This window comes from Suncus etruscus, chromosome 18 (genome assembly GCF_024139225.1).
Source record: "Suncus etruscus isolate mSunEtr1 chromosome 18, mSunEtr1.pri.cur, whole genome shotgun sequence".
Classification (NCBI taxonomy): domain Eukaryota; kingdom Metazoa; phylum Chordata; class Mammalia; order Eulipotyphla; family Soricidae; genus Suncus; species Suncus etruscus.
In genome coordinates, this window is record NC_064865.1 from 54,986,945 (window position 1) to 55,006,240 (window position 19,296).

Genomic DNA, 19,296 nt, shown 5'->3' on the forward strand with positions numbered 1-19,296 from the left:
AGAATTGTCATCTTCATTCTCTATGTCTGATGCTGGCCTGCGTTGTTTCCCCATTGTCACACTTGTATTGTGGGTTTTTCTACGTGTTGTGGTGGTATTCATTGTCTATATGATGTAGGCAGCACACTCCTCTGGCTCCTCCCTTTCTGGACGGGCTGACTTGCCTCTAAGGGAGGGGAGTCCTCCGTGGATGAAGCCTCACACTGGGTCAAATCTTAGGCCCGAGCATGCAACAGAGAAGACAGTCCAGAGAGAAATGTTTGCTTCTGTGATATAGCGCCGTTCTTAGTGTGATTTTTCCTTCTTGTTGCAATGGAGTTCTTTCCTTAGAAAGAGTGCACGGCCGCGTAGCGAAGCGGAGCGGCCGTGCTCCTCTGAGCCTCTTTTTGCCCCACTCGCAAGAGTTTCACGCAAGAGGACAGTAGACAGACATAGACAGGTCACACTCACAGTCTTTCACAGCTGAGCCCCACTGGGCCGGTGTACTTTCGCGGATTTTCCCCGCCTGGTGTCACACACAGGGAGCCAGCTTTTGCAAAGGTTAGCCAGTTTTTATGCTCTGAAGTCCCTCCCTGAAAATCTATCTTTATTATTTTAATTTTGATCAAAGTGGATTACAAATCTTTCACAGTGATATTTTTGGTACATAGTGATATTGAATCAGGGGCATTCCTACCACCAATATTGTCCTCTCTGCATCCCTGTTCCCAGCATTCATCCCATATCCCCCTCTTTTATCCCTCAGGCTGCTAGTATAGGAGGCCCACTCTGTGTTCAGCATGTTGTAAATTGGGTATTGATTCTGTTGTCGTTGGCTTTGGATTTGGTGCTTAAGTTTGATCCTTTTTTTTTTTTATTAGTTTCTACTTAATGTTCATATGACTGTTTGGTTTTGTTACCCTCCATTATTTGCCCCTCCATTAGTGAGGTGAAACAAGATGGTTGAAGTTGTGTGGTTTTGTTTGAAGGAAAGAGAAAATGATGATGATGATAATAATAGTAGTAGTAGTAGTAAAATTAATAATAAAATAAAATGGGGCAAAAATCAAACAAGCAGAAAAATGAGAAGAGTTCCAGAATGATCTTTTTATTCTTTTTTTTTTTTTTTTTTTTTGGTTTTTGGGCCACACCCGGCAATGCTCAGGGGTCACTCCTGGCTGTCTGCTCAGAAATAGCTCCTGGCAGGCATGGGGGACCATATGGGACGTTGGGATTCGAACCAACCACCTTTGGTCCTGGATCGGCTCCTTGCAAGGCAAAGGCCGCTGTGCTATTTCTCCGGGCCCTATTCTTTTAAAATAAACTAGTATGTTTTCTAGTCTGGGTTCCCTCTGGATGGTATGCTGCTGAAGGTCATCGTCCTTTCTGCCACACGGTAGCCCGCAAACTGTCATTGTGATGGTGCATAATTGTTGATGCTCAGTTGAAGTTTGATTTTGTTTTATGGGAAGGGATGGGGGCTGTACCCAGCGGTGGTCGGGGTCACTCCTGGCTCTGTGCTTAGGGATCACTCGTGGTGATGCTCAGGGAAACATATATGATGCCAGGATCAAACTTGGGTCAATCCTGTGACAGTTAAGTACCTTAACCCTTGTACTTGCCTCCTATACTTCTTAACCCCTATATTTCTCCTATGTGTTTTTCTTTTTTTATTTATTGTAAGAATTTATTCAAGAGACAAAATTGATTAACATATTGAGGTAAACTAACATAAGATAATATAGTAACATAACAACATATAATATAATTAATATAATATAATAATACATGTTTAAGTCAAAGAACATTTCTGATTAAAACACAAATTTTTGATGGTAATGGCTTACATTATTAGAGGCATTTTTAATTTATTTTTTTTCACAAATCTTACACAGTGATATTTAAGGTACACAGTGACAATAAATGAGGGCCTTTCCACCACCAGTGTTGTCCTCCCTTCATCCCGGTTCCCAAGCATATATCCCTTATCTCCCTCCTTTATCCTCCAGAATGCTAGTGTAACTAAAGGCATATATGCAGTTCCAGATATTTTTACTAGTGGTTTCTTAAAGGTTTAGAGTCAAAGGAGCACTGTAAAAACAATGTTAGAGTGGTAATTATCGTTTGCATGGGCCCACCAAAGTATGGGGATCATGGAAAGGAAAAACTTTGGCCTAAGTACACGGAGACCCTACCCCTGAAGTTTCCTGACATAAGACCATTTCTAGGCTCCAGGCAAAGTAGTTTGTCCAATCCAGGTCATTGTCTGTAGTGCCCATACAGTTATATTTTTCACAGTCTCTGTTGTTGGTATCATGTTTCTGTACTGAAGATCCTGGAATCTGTATATCCTACATTGAAGTCAGGATGGTGTGGGGTGGCGTCTAATTTCAACTCACAATTGAAGGGCAATGCAGAAAGCCCTGTCCAGTATGCAGGTCGTTGTTGTTGTTTAAATCTTCTCAGTGTTAAGGGAAGTCTCTTTTGAGTAAATCGATGTCAGAGCAGCAGTAGGGTCTTCCCTGGTAGAGGATTGCTTCCAGGTGGTGTATGTCAGGACATTACATCGTGACAACCAATCGTATATATTTTTTTCTCTCATTGCTCTCCATTTCCAAAACCATATTTATTTGAAGTGAAAATGGGAGAATGGACTCTCAGTTTGGGAAGAGACCAGTTCAGGTGTGGGTACCATATATTTTCAAAATAAAAATGAGAGGATGGACTCTCAGGCTGGAAAGAGGCCAGTACTCTTTACCCACTTGTTTACTCCCAGCGGCCTCTTGGCCTCTTCCTTTTCTCATTTTGAAACTGTGGTTGATACCATACTAAGTTTTTGATTAATTCCCATAAATGGTGACAATTGAGACAATTGGATGTTTTGTAGATGGCTTTCCTGGCTTAGGGGTGACTGGAAAATGCCCAAACCTCTGAGGCTTGTGCCAGGTTATCATGTCAATGTTCAGGGTGTAAGGTTCCATTGCACCACAAGATTTGTGTGTTCCTATCTCTATTAGATAAGAACTTATTTGTATGTATAGTATTTTCCATTTTAATGTGCCCATGCAAACAAGAATAATGCCACCTGGCGTTATCAGCACATGAGGGGGCTGCCAGAACAAGTCCAACAATCCCCGTGACCTAGTTCAAACATAAGCATTAAACTGAGGGACTCTTTCACCAAAATTCCTTATTGAACAGTTCACAAAGAGAAAAAAAGATAAAATGTGGACTAACTGAAGACAGTGGACACAGTTGTCACTGTTTAAGAAATTTGTGTGTTCCCACTCTATAAGATAAGAATGTGTTTGTATATAATTTCCCATTTTAATGTGCCTATGCAAAGGAAGAACATGGCAAGATTGGAGCCTATGGGGATGCTAGAACAAGTCCAACAATCCAATTGACTTGGTTCTTACATAAACGTTAAATGGAGGGACACTTCTACAAACTTCCTTATTTAACTAGTTACAAAGGGAAGGAAAGATAGAGAGGGACTCTTTCACCAAAATACCTTATTGAACAGTTCACAAAGAGGAGAAAAGATAAAAAGTGGGGAAAATTAACAATCTAACATAAGACAGTGGACTCAATTGTCACCGTTTATGGGAATTAATAAAAAACTTAGTATGGTATCAACCACAGTTACAAATTGAGAAAAGGAAGAGGCCAAGAGGCCGCTGGGAGTAAACAAGTAGGTAAAGAGTACTGGCCTCTTCCCAACCTGAGAGTCCATCCTCTCATTTTTATTTTGAAAATATATGGTACCCACACCTGAACTGGTCTCTTCCCAAACTGAGAGTCCATTCTCCCATTTTCACTTCAAATAAATATGGTTTTTGAAATGGAGAGCAATGAGAGAAAAAAATATACGGTTGGTTGTCACGACATAATGTCCTGACATACACCAGTGCTGCATCGGCCTGCCAACCACCCCATGTGTCCCCCCCCTTAGTGTTGGGAGAGAAAGGGGGAAAACCTGAAGACCATTATAGAGTCCACCTGGGCCGGCAACCAGGGAAGGCCTATAGTATGGGGGGAAATAGGGGAATGGCTGGAGGCCTGCCAAGCCTCGAAGCACCCCCTAAGCTAGGGAAAATGCCTCCGGTATTGGGTGTCCCCTAACCCCATACCTGGGAAGAGCAGGCCTCCAGGATCAAAACGCCTGGAAGCCAGCTATCTCTATGTGTTTCTCTTAATCCTGAAAGTTAAGCACTTTAAACCTGTACTATTTTTCTATCCTTCAATTGAGATTTGTTGAATAAAATGCTACATAAATGGTCTATTTAGCCGAAACTTCATATTTGAATAGATTTGTGACTGAGGTTTGAGATTTCTAGACTCATGGCATGTGATGACAAAATGCTTTCTGTTACAGTCTAGTGATGTCTGTGAACAGATCTTGCGAGTGGTGAGTAGATCTAATCGACTGGAGGAATTGGTGTTGGAAAACGCTGGACTTAGGACGTGAGTATTTTTCTGAATATTTGAATATGTTGCTTTCAGATATTTTTACCCTTTCCTCTAAATATCAACATACAGTTAGGGGAGTTAAGTTAGAAAAACACAGAATGTAGTATGTTTTTCTTTTTTTTAAAAAGAAAACAATCCTGGGGCTGGAGAGATAGCATGGAGGTAAGGCATTTGCCTTTCATGCAGGAGGTCATCGGTTCGAATCCCGGCATCCCATATGGTCCCCCGTGCCTGTCAGGAGCAATTTATGAGCCTGAAGCCAGGAATAACCCCTGAGCACTGCCGGGTGTGACCCAAAACCACCAAAAAAAAAAAAAAAAAAAAAAAAAAAGAAAACAATCCCATTATTTATCTCAAAGATCAAGGATTTTATAGTTTCTTTGCCATGGTATGCCCTGATAGTCTGTTTTTTGTTTTTTTTTTTTTTTTTTTGGCCACACCTGGTGACGCTCAGGGGTTTCTCCTGGCTATGTGCTCAGAAATTGCTCCAGGCTTGGGAGACCATATGGGATGTTGGGGGATCTATTTGAGGTCCGTCCTAGGCTAGTTCAGGCAAGGCAGATGCCTTACTGCTTGCGCCACTTTTCCGGCTCCAGATCTGATAGTCTTGAAGGACGTGGTGTAGTGATCGAGGGGTTGAGTCATGGGACAAAGGCTTCATGGCTTTGGGCAAGTTAAAGCCCAATAGCTCAGTGTCTTCATACTTATTTGTTCCTTTATTTTGGGCCACACCTGACAGTTCTCAGGGGTTACTTCTGGATCTTTGTTGGGTAGCTTCTGGCTGAGCTAGTGGGGGATCATATATGGTGCTAGAGATTGAGCCTGGATTGACTTTATCAAGGCAAGTGCCCTACCCATTGTAATACCACTGTGGTTCCAGTCTCATCTGTTATTTTGGGGTGGGAAACATTTTGTTTTGTTTTGTTTTTGTTTGTTTTTGTTTTTGTTTTGAGTCATACCTGGCAGTGCTCAGGGTTTACTCCTACTGGTGCTCAGGGAACCATATGGGATGCTGGGGGATCGAACCAGGGGTGGCTGCATGCAAGGCGAACATCCTGCCTTATATATTGAAATATATATATTGCTCTGGCTGTACTCTCTTCATCTTTAATCTGGGGACCAAATCTGGGGCCATATGTTAGAGTTGTGGGGACTGAAATGCCTTCATGTATGTGAAATGTTTCCAAAGATATCTTCCCACATGCTTGATGCAAGCTTTTATTATCACTAACAGTAGCCATCGTGCCATTTCAGATGATCTCACTGCTTTGCTCTGATGAGTTTGGGTCATTTCTATCTCCTTGCAAATTTTCACTTATATAGTCTTCATCTGGTGGATCAGCCCTACTGGGAAGTTCTGAGAGTTTTGAATTGGCTTAAACAGAGTCTTTATTACTAAGAAAGGAGGGCTGGCAATTTTATAATCATAGCTCTTGGTGTGTTATTTTAAGTTTAACTTGCCTAAAATAGTGATTTTGAGTTTTCTTTTTAAAACACAGTGCTGGCAATTGTAGCCTTTAAGCTCAGTAATTAGCATGGTTTTGTGTTCAGGAGTTTTACTACATGGAAGGAGAACTAAGATATAGGGGGAATTACCCATAGCAATTTTGAAGAATAGTAGGTTTGAGTCTTTATTCATTATTATTATTATTAATTTTTTTCAGTGAGGAGGGCCCAAGTAGTACTATTTATAGCAACTTTTAATGCATCTTGGAGGAGTAGTTATGTGCTTGACCTTTTGCTACTGCATGAATTGTTAGCGAATCAAAATGTGCCCAACTGTGATCAAGGCATTTCAGATTCCTGAGTGTGGTGAATCTATTTTTGTGTAAAATAAATTGAGTGTTGAGAGATATGTGACAGATATATTGATGTTAAGAAGAAATCTTCATTTGCGATTTCACTCTAGGCTTTTACCCTGTACATGTTTTCTTTGAATAGTCTTACATTTGGTGGTATATTGACTCTCACTGTTTCGTTTGTCTTGCAGAGATTTTGCACAAAAACTCACCAATGCTCTAGCGCACAATCCCAACTCTGGCCTGCACACCATCAACCTTGCTGGGAATCCACTAGAGGACCGAGGTACCATAGCAGCCCCCTGGTTCACTGCTCTGGGGGGGTTGAAAAGGGATGGGGGTGGGTCTGTGATATCACCTAGTCCAGTAGCATTGTTGTAAATATGTTATAAGTGGTTCGTGTGCTTTTGTTGGCTTCCTTCTTTTCATAACATAATGAAAATGCTCATGCTAAAATGTTGTCATTTGATTAGTCTCTTTCAGTCTGAATCACAGGAAACAGAAATGTTCTTTGTAAACTGTTGGTTTATTATTCATTGCAGCAGAACCAATTGCCCCGTGTCGCAGCATCACAGAACCCAAATTTATTATCCCCGGGTGTGCACAGATCTCTCATCTGGGTCCAGTTGAGCTGGATTTCCACTGGCTCATGAGGCTGAAATCAATTGGCATCTTGTCTGTGACCTAGGACTCCACCTCAAGCTCCTGGGTTGTTGGTGGAATTAACTTCTTTAGGATTGTAAGATGGAGGCCAATGTTTGCTCATTGGCTGGTCATAGGTGTGCTCAGGTCCCTTCCCCCTGACCTTCTTCTTTCATGAATTTGTGTTGTGTTCCGCTGGGAACACATCTCTCTGAGACTTTGACTTCTTTTTGAGGCAGTAAAGCAACAGTAGTCACCCTAGCAGTGCTTCTGGGCTACTCCTGGCTTTGCTCATGGGTCACTCCTAGCCATACTTAGGGGACCACATGCGGTGCTTTGGAATCAAATTGGGTGCATGCAAGGCAAGTGCTTGAGCGCCTGTACCATCTCTCCAGCCCCTGATGCTTTGCTTTCTTGTAAGCAGACTAGGTTCAGGCATATCTGTGGCCATCTCAGAGTCAGTGGATTTGTCCAACTTATTCATTAGAAGCCTAATCATATTATTACAACTATAGTCATCACTTAGAGAAATGTCACAGGGTGTGTTCAACAGGGAGTAGGGATCTTGGAAACAGTCTCACATTCTGCCTTCCACAACAGTCTTTACTATTTCACAAGACTTGAAGGAGTCTAGTGAGAAGTTGAAACTCATGTGGCAAGAGAATGTTTCCATTTAACATTTTCGCAAGAGGTAAGGGAAGAGTTTTGTTGATTTAGGGTTGATTTTTTTTTTTTTTATTATTGTGCACAGGGCTTTAGGCTCTGTGCTCAGCAGTCACTGATGGCAGAATCCTTGAGAGACCATATGTGGTGTCAAGGATCTAACTCAGGTTGGCCATGTGCAAGGCAGACACCCTATTGACAGTGCTATTGCTCCATCCTCAAGTCTTGGTGACTTTTGAGCGACAAATCAATCCTAGAAGGATATTGATAGACTGGTGGCACAAGAACAAAAATCTTGATCTTTAGAAGGAATGTTTTTTGTTCATTATCTATTACTCATGTGTTTTCCAACACTGTTGAATAAGGGCCTTTGCTCTTATAATTGAGATTTGATCAGAATCAATGACTAAACTGAGTCAAAGATATTGAGACACTCCCTGTACCTGCTTTTCCAGTAATAGGCAGTGCTACCTATTATAAAGTTACACTTATGGAATTCAAGCAAAAAATTTTAAGAGTAGCTGGAGAGACAATACAGAGGGTAGAGCTTTTGTCTATCAGCCGCCAGGTTTGATCCCTAGCACCCCACCCCCCTTTTGCAAGGAGTGATCCTTGGATGTAAAACCATGAATAAATAAGCCCTGAGCATCCCAGGTGTGCCTCTCCCTCGGCCCCCCCCCCAAAAAAAGAGAGAGTAACTTTCTAGTGTTTACAGAAGTACATCCAAAAAAAGTTCATTTTTGGATTTGAAAACGACCATTTAGAGTAAGTCAAAGCAGAAAATAATAAGCACATATGTCTACAATAGGCATTTCTCATTGTGTAGTCATATTTTTAGGGGAAGCAAGTATCTTCCTTGTTACTACTGTAGTATTAGCCCAGTGTCACAGGAGGTGAATATGAGAAAGTCAATTCCAAGGAGATCACCTCTGAGAGAGAGGGTTTGGTTTCTAAGATAGAAGGGACGCGGAAGTTAATATGCAGTGGAGGAGGGAAGGGGGAGCTATTGGAGGCAGAGATACAGAGTGTGAAATAGAGCTGCGGACCCAGAAAAGGGACATGAAGGGTGCCCAGGGGAGCATTTTCACACTGTGGTACAATCTTCCTCTCAGCTGTCACCCCCAGTGGTGGCCAATGGTAACTCCCACCTTAGTGGTGAGACTAAAAATGCTGCAGCCATTCTGGAAATGGCTTAGGCAATTTTTGAAAAGTGAAATGCAGATGTATTTGCTGCACGACCCAGAAATTCCCTTCCCAGGTATCACCCTTGAGAAATGGGGCCTGCATCTACCAACGACTCGTGAGCGAATGTTGGCAGCTATTCATAATAGCCCCAAAGTGGAAACACCCCCAATGCCCATCACTGGTGAGTGAAACACAGAATGTGGACTCGCTGTGTTGATAGAACATAGGTTGACAACAGCAAGAAAAATAAGGTGTGGGCCTGCCTGTAACATGTGGGAAATAGAAGGCCTGCTAAATGGCACAAGCTAGACCAGAATTCTGAGTTTGGAGGCTGCCAGGACGATGTCAAATCTGTGTTTTCTCCTGGTACGTGTTTCTTCTGCTGCCAATCTCTGTCTGGCTCAGTGGGTCAGTGTAGGTCCAGATACCAGACCTTCGATTTGGCTTCATTATTTGTAATCGCGCTTGCTTCATTCTGCTGCTTTGATAACTCAGCATGGCCACTTCTCCACTTGCAGCTCATTTCTTCTCACCTCCTAATCATAATGCAAGATCTAACCATTTCCTTGTCCTGCCACCCCCCCCCCCCAATAAAAGAGGCCAGAGAAATACATCTAGTCAGGTTCGATCCCTAGCACCACTGATGGTCCCCTGAGCTCTGCCAGGAGTAATCCCTGAGCACAGAGCCCAGAGTTAGCCCTTATCCTTTAGTTTTCAAAATAAAGGAACTGACTTCATTGACTCCTAATTTCTCGGAAGGAGTTTTATTTCAAAATCTATATATTGAAGTCCTATTGCATGATGATAAGTTTCGTGTGTGTGTGTGTGTGTGTGTGTGTGTGTGTTTGTGTGTGTCTCTAGTAAGTTTCACCTTTCCCATATTTAGTATTGATCTTTTTTATATATTCAGGATGAACATGGAACTTAGGGTTTACTCAAGTATGGCCTGTGCTGACCACTGAGCAACCAACCCCTCTAACTCGTTGCGCTTGTTTACTTTGCACTTGATGCTTATATTGGAGGAGGAGGTGGAGGAGGCTCTGGCAGTGCTGGGGGATGACAAATCTCACATGGACACTGAAACCCTGTAAGCCAAGTCCCTGGCTCCTTTGTGATGAATTGCAATGGAAATCAAGAGGCCTAAAGAGATTTTTATGGAGTATGGATGTGTTTAACAATGATATTTGGGGCCGGTGAGGTGGTGCTAGAGGTAAGGTGTCTGCCTTGCAAGCGCTAGCCAAGGAAGGACTGCGGTTCGATCCCCCGGCGTCCCATATGGTCCCCGCAAGCCAGGGGCAATTTCTGAGCACTTAGCCGGGAGTAACCCCTGAGCATCAAATGGGTGTGGCCCCCCCAAAATAAAACCAAAACAGAAAACCAAAACAAAGCAAAAAGATATTTCTAGGCATTTTTCATCTGCCTGCAGTTTGTCCATAGCCAATAGAATGACTGTCACACCAGGCATGGTTTCCTGAGCTTGTGTGTATATGTATGGACTCTCTGTTGGTATCGTTCACACACACACACACACACACACACACACACACACACACACACACACACACACACACACACACACACACACACACACACACACTTGTGGTGTAGCTGAAGAGACTTTCCCAAACTAAGTCTTTCTGGGTTCTGCGACTTGTAGATATATTCATAGCTATAAATGCTGGTCTGGTGCTTGGATAGAAGCCAATATTGTATTTCCTATCATTTTTTCATTCTGGGGGCTAAACACAGATTGTGTGTGCGTGTTTGTGTGTGTGTAGCTTTTCTACTCCTGGGGTGTAAATTCCTTAAGAATAAATCCAATTGAGAATAAAGCACTCAAGAATTTCAATCTAAAGATGAATTTTTTTTGTTGTTTTTGTGGTTTTTGTTTCTGAGGTTTTCCATGCCAGTATTTCTGTTTGAAAGCAATAAAAAAGCATGACAGGGAATTTGTAATTGAATTTTATAGTACGTAAAGGGGACCGAACCAGGGGAGATTATTTCCAAAGCAACTCAAAGGAAAACATATAAAGTGAGTTAGGTTGTGAGCGATTGAGCAGCCCAGAATTCTGAGGAATGGAAACACCAGATGGAGTTTGAGTTTTGCCCTGGGACCATTCACTGCGAGACTTTCTTAGATATGCTTGGAAAATTGGGCTCTTTGTTGGATGTATTAAAATCAGTGCAGTCAATTCTCTGATCCACACAGCCCATGTGCTTGTCCATGTGCAAACAAAGAGCTCTGGAGATCCTCTGTGGGTGAGATATCTCTGGTGAAGGAAGAAGGTTAGGGTATAGGACTTAGTAGGCAGGGCTGTAGACTACTTGAGTAGTCTCAAAGACTGATATTCCCCTGCTGGCTCTGTACAGCCCTCCAGGGAGCTCATAACACACATTCTTGTCCCTTGTCCCTTGGTTGTTGCATTGCAAGAAAAGACCCGCTAGCAGGTCATGAGATGAATTTAGTAGCTTATGACACACATTGAAAAAAAGGTTAAAGAAATGCACTAGAAAAATAGATGTGAGAGGTCCTATCTCACATGTGTGAGGACTGTTAACTAAGATAAGAAAGAAAAAGTATTGGAAAAGATATAGTGAGAAGGGAGTATGTTCACACAGTATTGGTGGGATGTAAATTGGAGCAGCCATGATGGAAAGCAATATGAAGGTACCTTGTGAATGAAAATTAGGATTAGACGGGGTTGGAAAGATAGGACTGTGGGTAGGGTGATTGCCTTGCATCTGGACAACCTGGGTTTGATTCCTGGCATTCCATATGCTCTCCTGAGCACTGCCAGGTATAATTCCTGAGTACATAGCCAAGAGTAAGCTCTGAGCATCACTGGGTGTAGCCCCCCAAAATCAACCAATAAATAAGAAACAGTGGAGCTCTATCTAGCACAGGGATTAATGTGCTTTCCTCATGGTATCTAATCGGGCCAACCCTGATTTGATTGTTGGCATTGCCATGAGTGATCCTACACATGGTGCCAAGAGTTATATCTGAACACCTTTGGATGTAGGCCCCCCACCAAAAAAGAAAAAGTTAGGCATTAAAAAATTGATTAAATGAGGGGCCTTAGCAATAGCACAGTGGTTGGACATTTGCCTTGCATGCGTCCAACCCTGGATGGACCCTGGTTCGATTCTCTGCATTCTATATGGCCCCCTGTGCCTGCCAGGAGTGATTTTGGAGCGCAGCGCCAGGAGGAACCCCTGAGTGCTGCTGGGTGTGACCCAAAAAAATCCAAAAAAATTTTTTTTGATTACATGAAAAGTCAAATATAGTGTGAATGGGTCTCATACTTATTTGTGGTGTTTACTGGGGATTGTACTCTTTTAAGTGGGGTGTCTCAGTGCTTGGGAGATCTCACACTTCTTTGTGATACTGGGGATCCCAAGCAAAAGTACTGCTGGGACACATTTGTTGAGCACAGTGGTGGGAAGAATTCATGGCTTCAATCCTGCAAGCCAGGCTCTCTACCATGGAGATCGCTCTGCAGGGGCCCTGTATTACCTTAATATTTTTTGTTTCCTTTTGGCCCACAGCTGGTGGTGCTCGAAGCTTACTCCTGACTCTATGCTCGGGGCTCATTTCCAGCTTTCTCAGCAGACCAAATTTGATGTCTGGGATTGAACCTGGGTCAGCCACATGCAAAGCAAACTCCTTAACCTCTGTATTATCTCTCTGGCCCAGAAAGATGATTTTTAGTTTTGTTTGCAGGGGAGGAGTGGGTTTTGGTATTGTGCTTAGGGCTTGCCTTTGGCTTTGTGCTCCTGGCAGCAATTGGCTGATCCCATGTAGTACCCAGATTAGTCACATGCAAGGCAAGACTTGCTTATATTGATTGTTCTTACTGTAATTTTTTAAATGAGGTTCTGCATTATGATGTCAGCAGTTTTATTGTGTAGATCATGGTAGAAAGAACAGAAAGCTTTTGAACTTTATGAACTAGTTCTTCAGTGAGTCTTCTGGACTGCCTGATATACATTGTGGTGTTTAATTATCTTTCCATGACTGACCCTTGGAGTTAGATATTTCTTCTTGGATGAAAGCTGAGCATTTCAGAGCATGTATTTCTCTCTGCTCCTTCCAGCACTTTCCTTTTCCCGACATGATACATGCATATTCCATGCATCCTAGTTGTTCTTCTATTCTAGTTTTTATCATTTATGCTTGTCTGCCTGACAAGCCTTCTTCCTTTCTTCTAAATTTGAGTATTTTGTTTGAAGTTGATCTGTAATCCTTGCTTGAGGTGTTTTTCTTTTAAGAATGTTGCTCTGAAGTACCCTAAATTTTTTTTTCTGACTGTTGGGGACTATGATTTAATCTTCTATGTAGGTTAAGAGGATTCTACTTATTATTATTTTTGGTGGCGGTAGGGTGCTTGATGGTTTTCAGAGATGTCAGTATCGCCCAGAGTGTATTGGAATTCAATTCTGGGCTTTGACACTTGCTAGCTGAATTTTCTTGGTTGAGTTATTCATATTCAGCTTCTTTAAAAATAGTTAAGGTGTCACTTAAAGGCGCTTTAAAGATGAAATGAGAAAATGCCTAAGAAAGGGTAAAATATATGGAGGCCAGAGAGATAACACAGTGGTAGGGCATTTGCCTTAGACCAGTGCTTCTCAATTATTTTTTGTCATGCCCCCCTAGGAAGAAGAAAGCACTTTTGACCCCCTCCCGCATGACTGTTAAATAGTATCTTTATTAAAAAAAAAAACTTTAACCTTTAAAACAAAAATATATAAAATAATTTGAGCTGGTTTTTTAAGCAGAAGCGATGTTTGGATTAATGGCTACAATGAGCACGTTTTGCAATGCATAACTTTTCGAAGTGGGGTTTGAAGCAGGACACAGCAACTCTCAACTCCATAGACATACAAAGACATAAACACGGGGCTTAGCTTGTTATGACAGTGTTTGCCGAGGTCGATCATGGCCCCCCTGGCGGGTGCGCCCCACTATTTGAGAAGCACTGCCTTAGACGCAGAAGGATGTGGTTCAAAAAAATCCTGCATCCCATATGGTCCCCCAAGCCTGCCAGCCTCGATTTCTGAGTGTAAAGCCAGGAGTAACCCCTGAGCGCTGCTGGGTGTGACATTCTCCCCCTCCCCCCTAAAAAAAAAAGAAAGGGTAACTATGAGCTGTTACTGGGCACTCAAGAAAGATTGACTTTACAGTTTTTTTTGAGTAATAAAATAATCTTGTGTAGTTCAGTAGTAAAAGTATTATTATTCTTTTTTCCTCTTTTTTTTTTTTTGTGGAGGAAGCCCTTACCCAGTGGTGTTTTGGGGAACCAAGTGGTCCTGGGTATTGAACCCAGGTATTCCTACATGCAGGCCTGTATTCCAGCCTTTTGAGCTATTCCTATAGCCCTATTAATCCCTCTTTTTTTCAATAAGAATCTGTTTAAGGAATTTGGATGAAGCTTGTTCAAACTCCCTCTAGGATTTATTTGCTGAATAATCAACTTTTATACTGTAGTTGTGATTTTGTCATGTGTCTCGATTTTTCTCTGTAGGCAGCTTTTTTTTCCTGTTGGAATATTGGCTTATTGCATAGCAATAATCTAAGACTGAGTGTTGCCACGATTCTTTGTGATAGATAAGATATAAAAATACTTTTTGCTTTGATTCTTACTCTAACCATGTGCAGTTGATATTTTTTCTAGTTACACAAGGTAAAAGATTTACAAAATTGAAACTGCATAAATTTGAGTTTTAGGCTACCTGATTCTCTGGTTTTTCTTCCCGAACACTTTTTTTTTTTTTTTTTTTTTCAGACATACCCGGAAACGCTCAGGGGTTACTCCTGGCTCTATGCTCAGAAGTCACTCCTGGCAGGCTCAGGGGACCATATGGGATGCCGGGATTCGAGCCAATGTTGGTCCTGGATTGGCTGCGTGCAAAGCAAACACCCTACCGCTGTACTATCTCTCCGGCCCCTCCCCTGCACACTCTTTTCTTCCTGTATCTCTAGTTCTTGAATCTCTTTCTCACAGCCTTATTTATGACATTGAAATATTTCACTGTGGGTTTTTTTTTTTTTTTTGGCTTTTGGCTTTTGGGTCACAACCGGCAGCACTCAGGAGTTATTCCTGGTTCTATGTTCAGAAATCGCTCCTGGCAGGCTCTGGGGACCATATGGTATGACGGGATTCGAACCACCATCCTTCTGCATGCAAGGCAAACACTCTACTTCCATGCTATCTCTCCAGCCCCTTCACTGTGTATTTATATCTAAACCAATTAAATTTGTTCATTCAATTGCTTTTCTTAGTGTTTCTGAATTCTTCAGGGAAATAATAGGAATTGGGAATTTTTTCTTTTTTTTCTTTTTTTTTCTTTTTTTGGTTTTTGGGCTACATGCGGCAGCGCTCAGTGGTTACTCCTGGCTCTGTAATCAGAAAAATCATTCCTGACAGGCTCGGAGGACCATATGGGATGCTGGGAATCGAACCCAGGTTTGTCCTGGTGAGCTGCTTGCAAGGCAAACGTCCTGCTGTGTGCTATCACTTTAGCCTTAGGAATTAGGAATTCTAAAGATTTTAACTATCACCTATACTCACATGTCCATATAGTTCAAATGTATGTCTTCAACATATAATAGAGATATATACATATAAACAAATATATAATACATTAGTACTCCAGAGATGAAATTTGGTTAAATTATTAATAGCATTGAGGACAGACAGTGGTTTGATCCCCTGACGTCCCATATGATCCTCCCAAGTCAGGGGCGATTTCTGAGCGCATAGCCAGGAATAACTGCTGAGTGTCAAGTGGGTGTGGCCCAAAAACAAACAAACAAAAAAAATAGCATTGCTTTCAGTTAATAAGGACCCACCTAAATCTTCTTTTGTATCATAAGACTCAAACTAATTGCATGATGTTTAAGTATTAGAATTTTATGTGATTTTATCATGGGCTTTAAAAAAATCCTGCATGATTAACGGCTTAGATCTGCAATGTCAACTTTAATTTCCTGTCTTTGTAAGTTAAGAAAATTATATACAAAACAATTTTAATTATTTTTTAATTAGATATAAGTATCTCACAGCAGAGGGAACTATGATAGTTTCCTTTTGAAAGAAGAAAGGAAAAGTAAATCATTTCCTTCCAAAGTTTGACACATATTAAAAACAAAGTCTGATTAAATAATATAAATCTGTTTCTCAAGTTGAAAAAAACAACAACAAAAAAAACAAAGTCTGTCCTAAGAAGGCTAATCCATCTCTGAACTCTCCAAATGAAATGTCTTCATGATAAATTTTGTTTTAATTCACTGCGCAGTAGTTGCGGTCAGATGGTATAGTTTTTTCCTCCCAAAGTGGAGCAGTCTCTTCTGTCTTGTCTTTGTGAAGAAATGTGTTCTTTTTCTTGAATTTGATTTTTGGGGCCACATCTGGCAGTGCCTAGGGTTTTAGGAATCACTCCTAGTGAACTCACAGGACCATATGGAATGCCAAGGATCAAATTCTGGTTAATAGAAGGCAAATACCTTCCCCTCTATACTATCACTCTGTACCCCAAGTTTCAGTTCTTTAAAGGACACCCAAGTGTTGGGGCCTTAACATAGCACAGCAGATTTATCTTGTACACTGTTGACCCAGGTTCGATCCACAACATCCCATATAGTCCCCTGAGCCTGTCCATGGTTACTTCCTGAAAAGCACCAGGAATCACCTTGAGTATTGCTATATATCAAACAAAAACAACAACAAAACAGACACCAAGTGATAGAACTTTTGCTTTGTGTAATAATCTATTTTCACAGATCAACTTCATTCTCATTAAAGAAAAATAAGCTTTTCATTCCATTAGCTCTTAGCAAATCTAGATATTTAAAAGAAAGGAATGGAATAGATTTATGACTAGTATTTGGCTAGGAAATGAAAGCAAAGCATTTTATTAAGAAAGAAACTAATGATGGCCCTGACTGGAGACCAGTCCTTTGTCTGTAGCTGTTGGTTTCAAGCAAGGCCCCCAGGTTGATTAACCTGGGATCTGTTGTCTATTCTGTAGCCCAGCAGAGAATGGCTGGTTTTTTGTTTATTTGTTTTGTTTAAAAAAACAACAACAACCCATTTCTCAAAGCAGCAGCTGCTGGTTATTTAGCCTGGGATTTGCTTTTAAAAATACTTTAACCAGGAGCCGGAGAGATAGCATGGAGGTAGGGTGTTTGCCTTTCATGCAGAAGGACCATGGTTTGAATTCTGGCATCCTGTATGGTTCCTGTGCCTGCCAGGGATGATTTCTGAGCGTAGACCCAAGAGTAACCCCTGAGCACTGCTGGGTATGACTCCAAAACCAAAAAAAACCAAAAAACAAAACAAAACAAAAAAACTTTAGCCAGAGACAGAGAGATAATACAGCAGGTATGGCATTTGCTTTGCACATGGCAGACTCGGTTTTATCTCCATTATCCCATCTGGTCTTTCAAGCACCACCAGGAGTAATTGCTGAGATCAGAGCCAGGAGTAAGTCCTGTACATCTTTGGATATAGCAAAACAAACAAACAAATAAAATATAATTAAATAATAAAATAAAAATAAAATACCTTAATCTGGGGCTGGAGAGATAGCATAGATGTAAGGCATTTGCCTTACACGCAGCCAATCCGGACAGAATGTGGTTCAAACCCCAGCATCCCCATGCCTGCCAGGAGCAATTTCTGAGCATAGAGCCAGGAGTAACTCCTGAGCGCTGTTGGATCATCCCCTCCCCCCAAAAAAATAAAGTACTTAATCAAATAATCTTGACTTTATGTTTCTAGTCCTTCAATTTGCGCATGTTTTATTTTCACACACACATATATTTAATACAGTGCTAAGTGTTTTCTCTTTGCTTTTAATCTTTTTCTTTATTTCCACTTTTTTTCTTTTAAACTAATGACCATGATTTTTTTTTTTTTTTACCATTCTAATTTAGGGGCTTAACTTTTGGTTACTTTCAAGGAAGATACTACCGTGTTCTATTTTGTTTTGTTTTTGTTTTTGGGACCACATCAGGCAGTTTCAGGATCAGGGGTTAGTCTTTGCTCTGCACTCAGAAATTGTTCCTGGCAAGCTCGGGGGGGGGGGGGGGCATATGGGATGCCGAAAATCCAACCCAAGTCATCCCCTACAGCTGTGCTATCTCTCCAGACCCACTATTGGATTCTTTATTCCTTACTGTCTGCCTTTCCTTTTAAAGATGGTCTATGGCTAAGCATGAACAGATTGAGGAGAGAGGGTGTTGCTGGAGTCAGGAATTGCAGTTCCATCTGGCCTTGTATTTGGTTAGAGATACTCTCAGTTTTCTATGGCTTTTCTTCTGGGCTGTTTCTGGCACAGAAGAAATGAAGAGTTGAAAAGTTGTCAAAACCAGCGCCAAACAGCTCTAGGTTGACTTTCAGTCAGTACTTTGACCCAACAAATTCTTTCCTGCAGGATTTGGAGCTAGAGAATCTGGCATAGGGGATTTTCAAAAGATGTCGTCATAGCATCTGCTTTACTAAGTAAAGAATATATAGATGTAAAAATAAAAAAAGTTGGTGATGAGTAGGCAGCGATGACTCTGAATAGAAATTTAAAAGTGCCAATGTGGTCTTCCCTTGCAGTTTTAAAGGACTGTATTTTGAGAACACTTTTATTTTTATTACAAAGTTGAGCAGAAGTCAAGGAAATTTCCCTTGGACTCCCTGTCCTCATAGATACTGTCTTTCTTCCCTGTTATTATTGTCATCCCTGGTAGTGGGTATAGTTGAACAAGTTCTTGATCTGGATGAGAAGGGCTGACTGCTGGTATTTTTTAATTAGTTGCCCTCAATTACTGGTTTTCAGATGTTGGAAGGTTGAAAACCTTTTGCATTTTTGGATCTAATTGCCCCTCCATAGACTAGAATGTGGGACAGGAGCCAGTCCACGAGTGTGGCATGGTAAGGAATGCTACTCTATGTTCTGGGATCTAGACATATATGCAATGATCTGGATCCATCTTTAAAGTATCTTACAGATGACTTGATGCCCTAATAGTTCAATATTCTACCTACTGGTTCTTCCCCCACTTCCTTGATCCCATGCAAGCCATTAATCTTTCTCCATTTCCCTTAGTCTTGTCTTGCCTTTTCCAGAATGTCAGATAATTCTCAGCACTATTGAATCAAGGCTAAGGCAAAAGGTTGCCTATGATAATACTGACTTTAGTTTTGTAAGAATCCACCAATCTATATAATTAGTGTCTTCACCATTTGACATTTCCACCTGCAGTAATTGAAAGTCGCTGGCCCCACACATGGTCTGGCTGGCAAGCAATTGTTGCCTGCATTCCTATTTGTGTTGTTGTTATTGTTCTTTGGTTTGTTTGGGCTGCACCCAGCTGTGCTCAGGCCTTGGTTGTGGCTCTGTGCTCCGATATCACTCCTGGTGGTATTTGGGGGAACATATATGTGATATCAGCGATCAAACCCAGGTTATCAGCATGTGAGTAATGTATCTTAATTCTTTGGTCGTATTTTGAATGGTTCTCCTGGGTCTGTAGTGGTATCTCATTGTTATAATTAGAATT

General features: G+C 41.3%; 1 protein-coding gene across 2 annotated transcripts in view; it reads left to right on the forward strand.

Annotated features, from left to right (window-relative positions):
• CARMIL1 (capping protein regulator and myosin 1 linker 1) overlaps nucleotides 1-19,296 on the forward strand; it is a 343,844-nt gene that overhangs the window by 176,285 nt on the left and 148,263 nt on the right. For both annotated transcript variants that reach the window (XM_049764942.1, XM_049764943.1), the window contains exons 10-11: nucleotides 4,358-4,446; nucleotides 6,443-6,537. In XM_049764942.1, coding sequence (XP_049620899.1) covers nucleotides 4,358-4,446; nucleotides 6,443-6,537 — 184 coding nt within the window. The remainder of the gene's footprint in view (nucleotides 1-4,357; nucleotides 4,447-6,442; nucleotides 6,538-19,296) is intronic.